The 15,127-nt window shown below is 35.9% G+C and overlaps 1 protein-coding gene across 3 annotated transcripts in view; it reads left to right on the forward strand.

Moving 5' to 3' along the window:
- The window catches only part of STAG1 (STAG1 cohesin complex component), a 178,068-nt gene that overhangs the window by 149,076 nt on the left and 13,865 nt on the right, over positions 1–15,127 (forward strand). For all 3 annotated transcript variants that reach the window (XM_084292195.1, XM_084292196.1, XM_084292197.1), the window contains 6 exons: positions 2,509–2,601; positions 5,989–6,163; positions 8,523–8,662; positions 9,566–9,667; positions 11,259–11,407; positions 13,985–14,113. In XM_084292195.1, the coding sequence (XP_084148321.1) occupies positions 2,509–2,601; positions 5,989–6,163; positions 8,523–8,662; positions 9,566–9,667; positions 11,259–11,407; positions 13,985–14,113 (788 nt within the window). The remainder of the gene's footprint in view (positions 1–2,508; positions 2,602–5,988; positions 6,164–8,522; positions 8,663–9,565; positions 9,668–11,258; positions 11,408–13,984; positions 14,114–15,127) is intronic.

A 15,127-nucleotide genomic window follows, 5' to 3' on the forward strand; every position in this document is an offset into this window, starting at 1 on the left:
CTTTCTTTTGCTGTTTCTGACTTTCCAAATTGAATGTTTGTCATGCCAGCAAGCAAGAGGATAATAAATAGCATGTACCTAGGTGTTATTCAGCTGTTGACAGAAAGAAAAATGGGAGACATGCAATTTTTAACCTTTATCTAGGATTTTTTTGTAGGTTTTAGTTTCTCTTTTGAATTCATTAGCATCTAAATGGAAGATAATTATGATGAAAAGTAATTTCTATAGATAGAAAGAAATTGAAGTGATTGTAATACCAATGCTTAAAGGTATAAATCATATGATTATGTAACATAGCAAACATGTAAGCCTAGCATCAGTCCTAGGTAGAATACTTGGAATGGCTGATAGAAAACAGTACAAGGCTGAAGGACACAAAGAACATGGCCAACAAATGAGACTGGAAGGAACAAGGAAATTTGTTCTTGAGAAGATCGCATTTTTGACTGATAAAAACACTATTTTGAAATAGCAATTTCTGTGGACATTAGTATCACATTGCATTTCAGGTTAATATGTGTATTTAATGTAATTTATATTCAGTAGCTCCAAACTTGTTAATATATTAGATAAAAGTTGAAATTGGGAAATCATCACACAATGCAACAGCTTCTGATACATTCCAAGAGGAATCCATTTGCAGCTATAAAGTGATCATTATTTTTAACAATTATGAGGGAAGGTAAAGCAAAACTTTTTAAAATGTGGATCAATTGATAAACAAATTACAATTAAATAAGCAAAGAGGCATTTTAATGCAGCCAAATAGAAGACATATCTGGAAACAAGAATGCTGATCAGTGCAAAGTTGTGACTTAGAAGAGAGCAGAGCTACCTAACATGTCACATAATCGTGGTGTAATGCAGTTGCAGAAATGGATCCTTGCCTTTATTAACAGAGAAAAATGATTAGGAGTAAGAAGGCAATATAACTTATAGATCTTCAGAGTCCAGATTAGAAAACCACACTTAAGTCTATTGAAAACTACAAGAGGTTCAGAGATTTAGGAACATACTGATTGCTTCAGTGCACTTGCAGACCTGTCTTCTGTTGTGAATCAGTACAGAAAAAGCATATGGGCCACAAAAAGGCTTTCAGTAAACAAATAATAACAAGATCTTACGATAGGATGCAATAAAAGAAATTAACGCTAGAAATGAGCTGTATGGATTGAGCATCCATCATAATTGAAAATTGGTGCATATGCACTATGTAGATTCTTTAGATTTAGGTTAGATGTTGTTCTGTAGGGCACACTGTCTTCCATCAGAAAGCTGATACAGGTAGGTACCATGGAGGGAATGTCAGCAGCAGTGGTATGCAAGCAGCCTCAGTGCGAATTAATGGCTGTGATGAGCCCTCCTCTTTATGAGATCTCTGATGGTGAAACCTGGGAAGTGAAAGATCTTCAAAGCAACGATTGCAGGTGAATGTAAGCAATGCAGCCGGACGGAGGCAGACAGGGTAGAAGCTGTATTTGTATCACCTGAGCAATGCAGAGTAGCAGAATCTATAAATCAGTGCTGACAAAGCTGGTCATTTTGACAAAACTTGAAGCTAACACAAAGTCCTAGTGATTTGTGGTTTGTATTTTTTTTCTCTGTGTTGAGATTGGTCCTAATGTAAACAGAGTAATTAAATAGGTGCCCAGCTATGCAGTTTTCAGTAAATTTCTTGGTTACAAGACAGAGGCTGTCGTAGCTTTTCACATAGGAGCTTTTCACAAATATTTTCTTCTGTAATTTCTTACTTCCAGGTGGCTGCTTGCTACATACTTAGGATTATGCTCCAGTATCTTATGTTTTATTTTGATTTGTTTTCACCAGTTCACTTTGTTTTCCGTAAAAAAATATGTATTCATCAGGGTATGTCATAGGTCAAAGTACCCAGCTTTCCTATTGAACCTGCCACTTCTGGTACAGCTAACATATACATGGATTGTCTCTAGATGAAGGTGATCAAACCAGGCATTTGTTTATTTTTTTTTTTTTACCTACAAATCATTCTTCCTCCAGATTTACAAACCTCCCTCCTTCTTCCCTAAGTCATTAGATTTCTGTGATATGCCCTCACATTTCCAATATCTGCACATGGTTAGGAGAATGTTTTTGTTGAACTTGAGACACCTTATTGGTGTTTTTTGTTCACATTGATTAATCTACATACAGAATTCTTTATAAACCACTATGTGTGCTGACCTTGATGTATTGAACATTTTCTTCTGAAACACTTATACTCTACATCCAAATAAAATACAGATAATTTTACCTCAGGAATGTATTGTTTTATTATTAGTATTTATTACAAGGAACTTTGAGCCATTCTTCTGAAAATTAATGACTTGTTTTACTCTGTGCTATATGAATAACATACATTTCATGGCCTCTCTCTTTGTTTTGCTAGTGTATAGTATTGAATATATGAAATTATCGCCATCCTCTTATTTTGATTTTTCCTAGCAAACTTTTATTAATATTTATATATTTCCCTTTTATTCCTTATTCTAGGAGGACTTACTGGTATTGAGGAAAACTGTGAAATCCTTTCTGGCTGTCTGCCAGCAGTGTCTATCAAATGTCAACACTCCAGTAAAAGAACAGGTAAGAGAAATGTCTGTCACATGCTTTTACAAAAGTGTGAGTATTAAACTGTAGGAAAACTCAAAATGACACTTAATACACCAAACTTAAAATAAAGTCATGTGTGCCTTCTGTCTAAGTAAAACTGAACAAACACTTCATAAAATGAACTGTATTAAAATTATGTTCAAAGCACAACTAATGTCACATTCACTTTTGATATAATAGTGGATGCTTAGGCTCATGTTCAGCTGTCTGAAGGCATTTAACTGAATCACCAAAAATTAAAGTCTATTCCTTTACTTAATTACTGTATTAAAAGACAGAAACAGGCACTTTTAGAGGATGATTGAGGCCTCAAATTGGCTAAATCTTTCTCTGTGTATTTCTGGATAAGTCAAATGTCTGAATTTAGATTGGAAAAATTGAAGCCTTGATATTTATCATTATTTTGTCATCCTAATAATTCCATTAAATGTAGCAATTCATGCTAATATTGTGTCTCTTTTACCCATGGTGGCTAATGAGAGAAAACTGACATTTCTAGCAGTACACATCATACTTCTGTATGTTTTCTAGCAGGAAATCTATGTTAATTAATTTTACAAAAATACTCTGAATTACACTAAGAATGTAGTTTCACACTATGCAAAATTAGTTGCTTGACTGATAGGTATGTCGCCTTGGTAAATCAGAATAAAATATCCAGTTACACAGTGCCTTCATTATATAAAAAACAAGGTTTTTTTTTTTAGATTCTCATGAATGTAGTCATTACAACTCAGGTTGCTATGCTTCCCTGTTTGGAAAGCTGACTGAAAACATAAGTGCATACATTTCTCTGCATGTGAGTGCATGCCAAAAGTTTGTATTTATGAAATATAATTATAGTAAGGTATCCATTTTAGGGGATTCACTGTAGTTATCCAGGTATCTGTGTTAGATTTTTGGAAAGCCACACATGCACAGAGTGAGAAGCTTCTCCTATATATGTATAGAAATTGAAATAAATTAAACCCAAGGACTTGTTGAAATAATTTGTGAAGTAATTTTGTAGAGATACAATAAACGATAGCTGCTTTGTTTGCAAAGATGTTAGGAATGTTTGCTGATTTCTATCAGGTCTGTTGACATCTTCTAGTTGTCTAAAATTGCATTTCTGCGTCAGCACTTCCACGATTTTGCAAAGACTGTAACTAAGTGGCACACATGTACTTGCTTATGTTTGTGTTTTGTTTTTTTTTAAGATAATACTTCTTAAAAGATAGTTTTATTTTTTCAAAAGATAGTTCTGCTTAGTGTTTACGCTGTGTTCTGCAAGTTGATGAATATGAATATTAAAGGCTCAGAGATCTTCTTACCTTACGTATTTTTAAAGGACTCCTTTATGTCATTGTCTTACACCAGATTTAAGTTTAGTAATTCTATTTAGTATTCTGAGTAGTTACTCTTAACATAGAATATATTTTATTAACATTGTATAATGTAAAAATAACATCTAACTTCATGAAAATACTAACGATTCTAGCATAAACTAGGTTTAATGTTGCTTCTACATCAACAAATGGTAAATGATCCTTGCCATGGTTTTGTGCTTGATGTATTTTGAAATGTTTTAATTCTCTTTCTCTCAAATCTTCTTTTAATCGGTAATTTAAACGTTTCTTAGAAGCTCCTTTTCAGTTCACAATTCTGTGAAAGCTTTCAAGACTCTGCTAGACAAAGCCATGGCCAACCAGATGTAGAGACGGCAAGAGTCCCAGTCAGAGTAGGTTGGGCTAGAGACCTTCCAACTAATTCTTCTATGAACTTTTTAATTTTCTTCCTTAAAAAGTCTCTTTCTGCAAGTGCAGGAACTGTTCCTTAATTCTTTTATTTTGCTAGATCTTTGGAGAATTCATGTTGTATTTTCTCACTAGCTTATTTGTTTCTTAATCTATACATTCTTCTCAGAGAGAGTCAATTACATATCGAAGGAGAGAAAAGAGTGTTAAGTATTTGTTAGAAATAGAACTGAAACATTACAAATTTTCTTAGACTGAGTGAAATAAATCTGTGACTAGACATATTTACAATAGACATTTGTACATGCTGTCTTTATATTGATCAGAAAAAAAACTTTCACTGTGTAATTTGTACCCACCTGCTTTTTAGAGGTCTACATTAGTATTAGCTTGAATGTCAAATGTCAAGTGCATATCAAAGGAGTTTAGAGCAGCTGAAATCATCACTGAAATCAATCCCAATATTTTTTGGATGCTGTGAAGAAAAATCCTAAATACTGGCACCTGTCTCCAAAGTCTAAATTGATCATGGTTTACAACTATTTGCATTTTGTTCTTGTGTAAGTGTAGCTCATTCAGATTTTATAACATACTCCACAAGATGAGTGAGCTGGTGTGACATTTAGAATTCACAAAGAATTCATGGCGGAGGTTTGTAAAGCAGGTTGCTATCACTCACAACTTTTCTGAGGGTTCAAAAGTATGTTTAAATACACATTTAACTGTATTCTTCTTCACAGTTGAATAAATACTTGATCTAAAGTCCATCTTAAACACTAATAGGTGGGAGCTTATAAAAGCATGCATTCAGCTGTTTGTAGAGGGGAATACAGGACTGAATTAAAGCCTATGCTGGATTTCATGAATCAGGCAGGGCTATTCTGCAGTCTGTGTTCATTTGAAAATCCCTTTGGCCTACCTCCTACCTGGGAATTGTGATTGATATTGCCTGGAGTGAGACTCCTGCAGGCTCCTGGGAAAGACACAGCATTTCCAGCACTAATCTTCTAGGAGTCTTTTTGCACATTTGAACTTTCAACCTTCCTCTCTTTCTCTGTTCTCAGAATCAAAGGTTAAAGATAAAGAAATGAAAATGATTAAGAAATACTTTCTGAAAGATGCTCAGGTGTTGAATGTAATGCAGATGAATACAGCTGGCTATAATGCTCCAACATAAGCCATTGGAAAGAACAGTATTATTCTCATGCATGGGAGTAAGCAGATAAACCCTTGAAAGAAACAGAATTATTTTTAGCTACTTTTTTTCTGTTCCCAGGTAATAAGGGTATAACAGTAATGAGTAAAAATCATTAAAAATTCTGCCCTGATTGACTGTTACCTAGATTTGAAAGCCATGTAGAGTTACTTGGTTGTTTCAGCAGAGAACTGTGAGTGAAATTCTGCAAGGATTTCATTGCTTACATCTGTTTCCCTGTATTTTCAGGATCTGAGAATGACTCAGCTTGGATTTTGCCTTATAATGTTACTCTTTTTTTTTCTCGTTTAACTTTTCTATCTGTTTAATAATAGTGGGAAAATGTACAGAAATCAGATAAATCGTATTTTGTTTTGCACTTACTTGACTTGTGCTTCTTACTCTTAATACGTCTCTTTTACCTTTCAGGCTTTCATGTTGCTTTGTGATCTCTTGATGATTTTTAGTCATCAGCTGATGACTGGAGGTAGAGAAGGTCTTCAGCCCTTGGTGTTTAATCCAGACTCAGGCCTTCAGTCAGAACTTCTCAGTTTCGTGATGGACCATGTCTTCATTGACCAAGATGATGAAAACCAGAGCATGGGTATGTTTAGCCTTCATGTTTTCTACTTTTATCTTTTTTCATAACAAACACATAAGAGAGAATAAAACAGAATTTTCAGAAAAGTTTGCTCAAAAATGTTTTCAGAATTACTATTCTTTATTGGTGGGGGAGGTTTAAGTGTGAATATGAAGTATTCAATGTTATATCTGTTAAAGAAGAAACAGTAGTTACAAAGTTCACTTCATTAAAATGGGTGTTTTTAGAAGACATGGAACTGGCCTGTAAACTACATTTTATTAATCCATACAAAATTATTTACTGATCTTTTCCTTAGTATTTATTTTCAAAAATACTGAAGTCTTAGTTCAGTGACAGACTTTGTTTAGTATGGCTTCAAGGGAAAAAGTATGCCAGAAGAGTACATGGAAGAAAAATCCTTTCAAGTTTCAAAACAGAGTTACAGGACTGTGAGGTGAATCTTACCATCAAAGCTCTAGGCAAGGATAGTCTTAAGAAACTCTGGTGTTACTAAATAAATACCCACTCTGCTCCCCCCCCCCCCCCCCCCCCCCCCCAAAGAAAAAAAAAAAAAATAAATCAAGCTCAGGATTGATTTGAAATTGTTGGAGACTGGGAGACTGCTTGGAGAAGTATTGCGTGTGCTTGCTTTATTGTTATTTCCTAGGCGTCCGTGTGTGTGTGGCCATGCTTTGAGAAGCAGGAGTTAAAGCATCTCTTCTTCCTCAGAAGGATGACTGGAGATTTTTGGCTTTCAGTCAGGGAGGGGTGGATTTGTTATTGACATCTGTTTTTAAATAACTCACTTCTGCTGTGTGTTACAAATGCCTAAGTGAGATACAGAGGTACCCAGCTTCTGAATCCTAAATATCTTTGGACAAGCGATGGATTCCCAGATGGTCAAAAAATATGAAACACCTGCTGAATGTGTACTGTAGTGTTCTTTTTGCAAATTTTGTGAATTTCCATTGAACTCAGTTACTTGTATGTTATGGTGGCATATAAGTGCTATTTTTGATCTGTTAAGACAGTAGTGGATAGAACTACGGTCTCAGAGAATTTACTCTTGCTCTAAAGGTCCTTTCATCCTTCTAGCTAACATCTTTTTTGAGCATCTTTTTAAGGGTTATAGTGGCCTAAGAAGAATGCATTTTGACACACAACTTCACCAGAAATCCACAGTGCAAGTTAATCATACTTTGTGAGTTCAAAGTTCAGAGTAATAAGAATAGATTTTAGGAGGACAGTATTTATTTTTCTTGGCTCTTGAGGAACATTAGGGTTTTTAACATCCTGTGATTGGACTGGGAAGACAGCAAAAAGATGGATGAATATCTTTTTATGTAATCTCCATTCCCTAATGCTACTCTGACTCCATGAAGTCAGTGTGATGATTTACAACTTTTGGTGTTAAGAACATATCAGTAACTATAAAAAGAAATGAAGAAAAATGGGGGGATAGGAGGATGCTATTGGGATTCAATTCTATGGGTTAAATCATCCAAAAAACAGCATATATACATACTCACAGTCAACTCCACTGCTTGTAAGAGGTGTCCTGTTGGACAATACCTGACTTACACACTGTGGCTCTGTGGAAACTACAGTAAGAGTGCAGCAAAAGAGTCCTTGTGACACTGTGTTCCTCCTGCCCCCTACACAGGCCTGTATTTCTTCAGACTGGTTGGAAGACTTCCATTAAGAATGATCTCTTCTAAATACCACAGAATATTTGCTATTATTACAGTTGTTATAGCTGATTTCATTTTCTTCTATAAAATGTGTAATACAGTTTTACTATATGATAATATATTTCACATGTGTATAGTTTCATTTTCATTCACAGAATGGAGCCTTACATGGGGATTTAATACATATGACGTTAGCACTCGATGTCTCTTCCAACTGAATTTTATTTCCTGTTGTTTATAGCTGCTGTAAGACCGTGGATTTCATACCTGCAATCCAAGGCATGCAGAAGAAACACTGGCTTCTAATTTCTCTATATTAAATATTTATAGTTCAGTTTTGTTAAAGAAGCATCTTCAAATGTCCTTTGATTTCAGAAGCTAAACACAAAGCATTCAACAACTCTTCATTATGGCCTTTCACAGGGTAAAAAAATAAATGATTCAGTTCCATGTGGATTGTGTTCAGTATTACTCAGGACTATGGCATCCTTGGTGAATGGTTTGTCATCTTCCTGAACTTTTCTGAAGGTCCTAACATTCAAGAATAATCATTTTTGATTTTAGCTTCTCCTGCAACAATTGTTGCTTCATTTTAAATAATTGATTTTTTTTTCTAAAAGCTACTCTTTAATAATGTTGTTTTAGAATATAACATAATATAATTTTTTTATTGTTGTTGATGCTTTCAGAGGGAGATGAAGAAGATGAAGCTAACAAAATAGAAGCCTTACATAAGAGAAGAAACCTCTTGGCTGCCTTCAGCAAGCTGATAATTTATGACATTGTGGACATGCATGCAGCGGCTGATATCTTCAAACACTATATGAAGGTACAGCCCTGTGTATTCTCCCCCTCCTAAGTGAACACAGATTGTTGTGTCAGGTCACTTCTTTTTCTCCCTTACAGTGCAGTAGTTAAAGATTGAACACTTGAAAGTTTTTCCAGCCTTGTTTGATTTCTGTACTAGTTTTTCCTTTTTAAATTATACCTGTCACTGAGAAGCAGTAAGCTCAGAATTTGTCTTCCTACACAGCAGGAGTGCCTTGTTAAAGGCAGCATCAAAAGTTGGTCCTACATGGTGCCAAGTAGTTTTAGAGAGACTTACTTTGCAGAGAATTTCTTATCCTGCTCCTCAAATGTGTTCCTAGAATCCACAACAACAGTTGTTTGTTCAATGTCATATTTCACTGGGAGTCTCTCAATCTTGGTGCTTGCCAGAACAAGGAAGCGGATTTTTTTTTTTCCTATGGGAAAAGATCATTTTAAACAGGAAAGCAGTAAAAAAGCTTGGTGTTGTAAGTGGGTCTGTCTGCAGTACCTGAATGTTTTATCAACTATCAACATAGGGTGTTTTCATGCAATATTTAGCCCCAATGAAATTCAGAAAGACTTGCTGTTCAGCTGCGACTTTACCCTCTACTTGCAATTTACCTACCAGAAGACACGTATGTTAGCACTCCTTACACTGCCAAGCTACATAAAGCCCCTCAGTATATGTCAGATTGCCAGGTGTACCCCACCTGTCTCTCTGTAAGAGATGAGTCATCACAGAAGACAGAGCAGCAGTTTCAAGCTGTATTTGAAATTGTTTTTTGGTCTTTTTAAAAATAATAATAAAAAAAATACCTTTTCAATACAAGAACTGCAAGTAATCTTTCTATAAGAAAAGCTGTGAAAAATTATATACGAGTTTCAATTTTAAAAGGATTTTTTTGCCCACATTTTTTCCTAGTACTACAATGACTATGGAGATATCATTAAGGAAACCCTGAGCAAAACAAGGCAAATTGATAAAATCCAGTGTGCAAAGACACTCATTCTCAGTTTGCAACAGGTAAGAATATTGGTTTTTTATTAGAAGTCCTTCATTGCAACAAATGCTGGACAGGATATTTCTCTGGTGCCCTTTACATTGAAGCAAAAAAATACACTTCTGTTAAAAGACTATCTTGCTCCTCAGTTCAAGTTATCACCACTGCTTTGTCTCTTTAACCTCTGTATTCTTAAGGCAACAATAGGCAAAGTTTTGCCAGATTAAAATGGAAGAAAGGGAGAAAAAAGCCATGATGGCAGTTTGGTCCAAGCTGATTCATAGTGTTTATTTACTGGTACCTATCAAACAAGAAGAATTAGGATGACTTCTTCTCCTCATAATTAGCTGGAAGTAATGCATCTTCTTTCTATTTTGTCTAAATATTGATTGATTTTTCAAACTTTGAGATAATTAGCTTAAGTCTTTCAGTATTATTAAGCATGTTTTTTTCCTCTGAACAGTTTACTTTATATCAACCATAAACTCTTAGTTTGATACAAAAACCATCATTGTTCTGCTGGCAGCACAAAGTGTGTGTTTCACTAAATACTGTTTGGGCACTGGCAATTCCAGCTATACCCATTACGCAGAGAAATTTCTTACATAAGTTAGATGTTTTCAAATTGGCCGGGCCATCCATAATTCACTCCATAGTACAAAGTGATTTCTTACAACAATCTGAAAGCTGAGTGAGATCTGTGAAAATGTGAGAAAAACAGAAGAAATTCCAGAAGAATTAGAAGAACTGACAATGGCAAGTGTAAAATTAGTTCCTGTCAGAACCTGGAGAGAAGAAGAAACCAGGTGCCATACCTGTCAATTGTGTACAGCCTAACACCGTGTCATGAAAAAAAAAAATATATTAGATAAGCTATTGGCAAGTTTCTAAGTGATGGGTAGCAGCCTGTATCAATTTTTCAAGGAGAAATCATGTAAAATTGAGCAGCTTTCATTAGTTATATGATAATAGAGCCTGTGGATAGCAGAGAAGGAGTATATTTAATGAAATTTGATTTAATATTTTTGTTGACATAGTCTCCTTTGATAGTGTCATTAGCAAGTTAGGAAAGCGTGGTCTAAATGGCAGTAACATAAGTAGATACAGAAGTGATTGGAAAATTACTGAGTAAATCATTGTGCTGAAATGGCATTGTCAAGCAAGCTTTGAAGGTATTTACCCTGTAACACTGTTCAGATATTCATTGTCTTGCATGATGGAATAGAAAATTTGGTTCCTAAATTCCTAGATTATACTGATCTGCTGGGTGGTGCAGGTACTTTAGAAAGCAGCATAAGAATGCAAAATCATCCTGATGAGTTCAGAAAACAATGGATGCAGTCCAATGAAGGTATGTGCAAAATGCTGCTTAAAACTTATTTTCCACACAAGTACAAGGTGGGGGCCAGTTGATGAATATCAATTACACAGAAGAAGGTCTGGGAACTGAAGCAGATTAGAAAATGAACTAAGTGAACTCTGTAAGATCTTTGCTAAAAAAAAAAAAAGTGATCATAACGTCCATTCGTGGCCCTTTCTGGTTAAGAACAAAAGTCTTTGTCAAAAACTGTGTTTTCTAGCTCACAGATTTTAACAACTGTATTCTTTCTCTAGCTGTTCAATGAGCTTGTTCAGGAGCAAGGTCCTAATTTGGACAGGACATCTGCCCATGTTAGTGGAATTAAGGAATTGGCCCGTCGGTTTGCCCTCACTTTTGGCTTGGATCAGATCAAGACAAGAGAGGCTGTGGCCACACTACACAAGTGAGTGGTGGTAAATAAACTAGATTTTTATATTACTTAGGTTAGAAGTTTTGCTCAGTATACCTCTTCTACAGGGACATCATCTTAACCTGGTCCTGGAATAATGATTTATTTCTTCTAATTCAGATAGAAAAATAATGGGGGGTAAATACATATCTGTCTATATAAGAAAGGAAGAAAAACTAGCTGCTGCCTGTTTATTTGTGTGATTGGAATGACCATGTTTATCTATCTCAGGTAAAACCTTAGGTATCATACACAGCTGTGAGGACTGTATCTAACAAGCGTAGATAGCTCTTTGTAAGACAACATCGTGGATTCTGTATGCACATAGAGTTTTTATAAAAAGATACTCCAAAAATATTTTGTGCTCTAATTTTTTTAAGCAGATTGAGGCTTTTTATGTAACTAGTGCGTAGGAAAGCATAGAAAGGTGCTTCTAAATTTAAATTATGACATCCACATGCCATAAAAAAGTTAAAATATTAACATTGGCTGTCTCAGAGTGTTTAGACTAAGACTAGCAAAGCAGTGATCAGGGCTTTGAATCTGAAAGGATGTGAATAATAGAATGAATATGGCCAGGAAAAAAACAAGAGTGATGCAGAAGTTTGGAGGAGATGAAGTAAAAATAAGTCCTATATGAAGATGGCTATCAGAAGAATTGTACCTGCTAGTTTACACTTCCCTCCTAAGTCTGGACAGAAACCCCAGATTCTCCTTCTTACTCACCTTAAGCTTTCAGCAGATATCTGGGGAACTCTTGGAGAGTTGTAATGTTTGTCCAAACAAAAGGTGACGTCTTAGCACTACTCGAGTCCAGATGGCACCAGTGTAGGTGGTGAGTGTGACCGTTCCAGTCACATTGCTAAATAGTGTGTCATACTCCAGATGGGAAAAGTGTGAGATATTTCAGACCAAAAAGTAATGTGAGTTCCTTCATATCTCAAGCTAAGCATGCTGTTGTTTTGTGTTGAAGACGGCATCTTTTTTATTCTGCCTTCAGATTGGTTAATTATGACAGTTATTTATCCTCATGATGTATATGTAAGGTGATACGTATTTTTTGTCATGCTTAGTCCTCACCATCATTTTTTGCTGCTTCCTTAAGCATCCAGGTCTGAGGCCATCTGCACCAATTTTTTTCTAAAGTAGTTCTCAGTGTGAGGAGGCAGCTTCTTCCCACACTGTCATCAGTCACTGGTCATGTCATCAGTACTAGCGAAGACTTCCACTGAAAAAACACATAGATCCTGAAAGAGTCTTCTGATAATCTGTCTTATCTCAGTACCCTCAGCCTTGCATGCCCCATAACTTCTCATGTACTGAGAACAACTGGCCCATGTTGTCAGTCCTTTCCCAGAATTCAGGGGGAATGTTGTAATACGCAGTGAACCTGGATCCCTCTGAGAAGAAGAAAGTTCCTTTAGCTGTAATAAATGGTTCAAAGTGACTGAAACTGAAGGTGAGTAATGAAAATAAAGGAAAACAGATGTAATCACCAGGCCGAGTCTTGTCCGCTTTGTCAAGTACATTTTTGAGCATCCTTTATGCTCTTCTCAAGGCTTTTTTCATAGCATAAATACCTTTGTTCTGACAAGAGAACCTTTCAGCAAGCAGACTGTGAGAGGGCATGTGAGCAGACTAGGATGGCACAACATCTACTTCTCTGCCATGGTCACTACAATACAATTGCCAGGAGAACCAGAGCTGCAGATGCTCCATGCATGTCCCTGAGAAAGGTCCCCATTCCTGGCATCTCAGCAGTGTTGCCATCCTGGCTGTTACACCTCAAGCTACAGTGCTCACTGTTTGCGTAAAGGCATCTGACAGCCAGTCCTAGGCACAGGTCTTGTCACTATAGTATAAAGATGTATGAATGTACTTGGGCATTTTTAGGCTCAAATATACCAGTACCAACAGTTTTTTCAAGATTTATAGTCATTCTGTGCTTGCCATCCACTCTCTCCTGCACTCTTTTCTGGAGTGCAGGACCTGAAAGGAAATCAATATGCTGCTAGACACTTAACTGTGAGAAGGAAAAGAAAGGTCCAGACATGCATTTGCCTTTATTGGGTAATGTGAAAATAAATTGTTTTATTTAATCTTAAATGATAAAGCAAAGATAAGGGACTTACACATGGATCAGTGTCCGGTAAGTAAATTCTCTTCTCTGACTCTTGACACATATGTTTCATCTTGTTATTTCTGATATCTTGTTCAAGCTTCTGCTTCGTGCAAAAACAAGAGCAAGCCAACTGGCCATTCCTGCTTAAGGCAGTGGCTTTCAGCACCTGCCAAGTTTCTTACATTGTGATAAGTTCTTTTTAACCAGGCAACTGGCAATATCTTGTCTTTGAGTTTGAGTCCTCATAAATTCAGAGGGAGCATTTGATTCCCCTTAAATCCAAAAGCTGCTGTTTGCTAGCAATGAAAAAAAAAAAAAAAAAAAAAAAAACACACAGAAAAAGTTAGGATTATCACAGTTTGGATTTGGGGCAGCATTTGGAGGTGATGGGATGACTTTTTTTTATGTTCTAACAAACATCTAAAAATTTTGAAACTTCTTTACTGCAGAGATGGAATAGAGTTTGCCTTCAAATATCAGAATCAAAAAGGACAAGACTATCCACCTCCTAACCTTGCATTCCTTGAAGTGCTTAGTGAATTTTCTTCTAAACTCCTGCGACAGGACAAAAAGACTGTGTAAGTAATAGTCTTGCTTTCTTCTGTGGGTTTTGCTGAGTTGTGTTAATCAGTGTAGTGTGTGTTTAAACTCTCTGCTTTGACATTTTCATTATCTACTAGGGGTTACAGGAAGTCCCAGTGAGACTTTTCACATACTTATTCATCGATTTGTATTTTAAAGTAATAAAAATAAATGAGAAAAGGAGAATCAAATCCATTGATTGTTAGGTGAGCTTTAGAACTTACAAAACAATGTTCCTTAAAATTTCCCATGGGGCACAGAAAATACAAAAGAATAATTTTTCAGGCTAGCAGAAAAAGGAACGAACTGTTAGTAACACAGAAAATTTACAGGCCTGTAAACATTGCAGTAACGTCTCTTTCTGTTAGATATTTATATAAAATATAAGCATTTATTTTTGTTTAGATTTAATATATTGAGTTAAAGTGGGCAATAAAGCATCATCAAGGTTTCTGTTACTGGCACAACAGCATAGAAAGACAGGGTGAGAAACAGCAGTGTTGTTAGTTGGGACAGAGGAAGGTGACAGAGATCTCAGGGGCTAAAACAAGCAGCCTGAATTTGGTATGTCAGGCAATGACTGCAGATGAAATACCTGAAAATGAAATAAATCAGGTATTATTGATAAGAACTGAATAAACAGAGGGAAATACTGAGCAACATTTGAAACACGTCCAAGGGTAGCTTTGGATATTAAAAGAATTGGTGAAGAGAAAACTGCATTAGTGAAGGCAAGTTCAGAGTAAAAATGTGTTGTCAGCATCACTGCAGAGATTACAGTCTATGTTCCCAATATGTTCTGTAACAAATAGCCAGGATTTGGCCACAGCATAGAGGTAGTAAGGGAAAAAGGAAAACTGCAGTCAAACATCGTCCTAGCACTATGTGCCCAGTGCAGAACCAAGTTCTTTGAAGAGTTTTATAACCATTTAAAAATATAATTACCAGATCTTCTCATTTATGGTTGTAACTATCTTTCCACTTGATTTTCTGACCATATAGAACTAGCT

The sequence above is a fragment of the Netta rufina genome (assembly GCF_964035555.1).
Source record: "Netta rufina genome assembly, chromosome: 9".
NCBI lineage: Eukaryota > Metazoa > Chordata > Aves > Anseriformes > Anatidae > Netta > Netta rufina.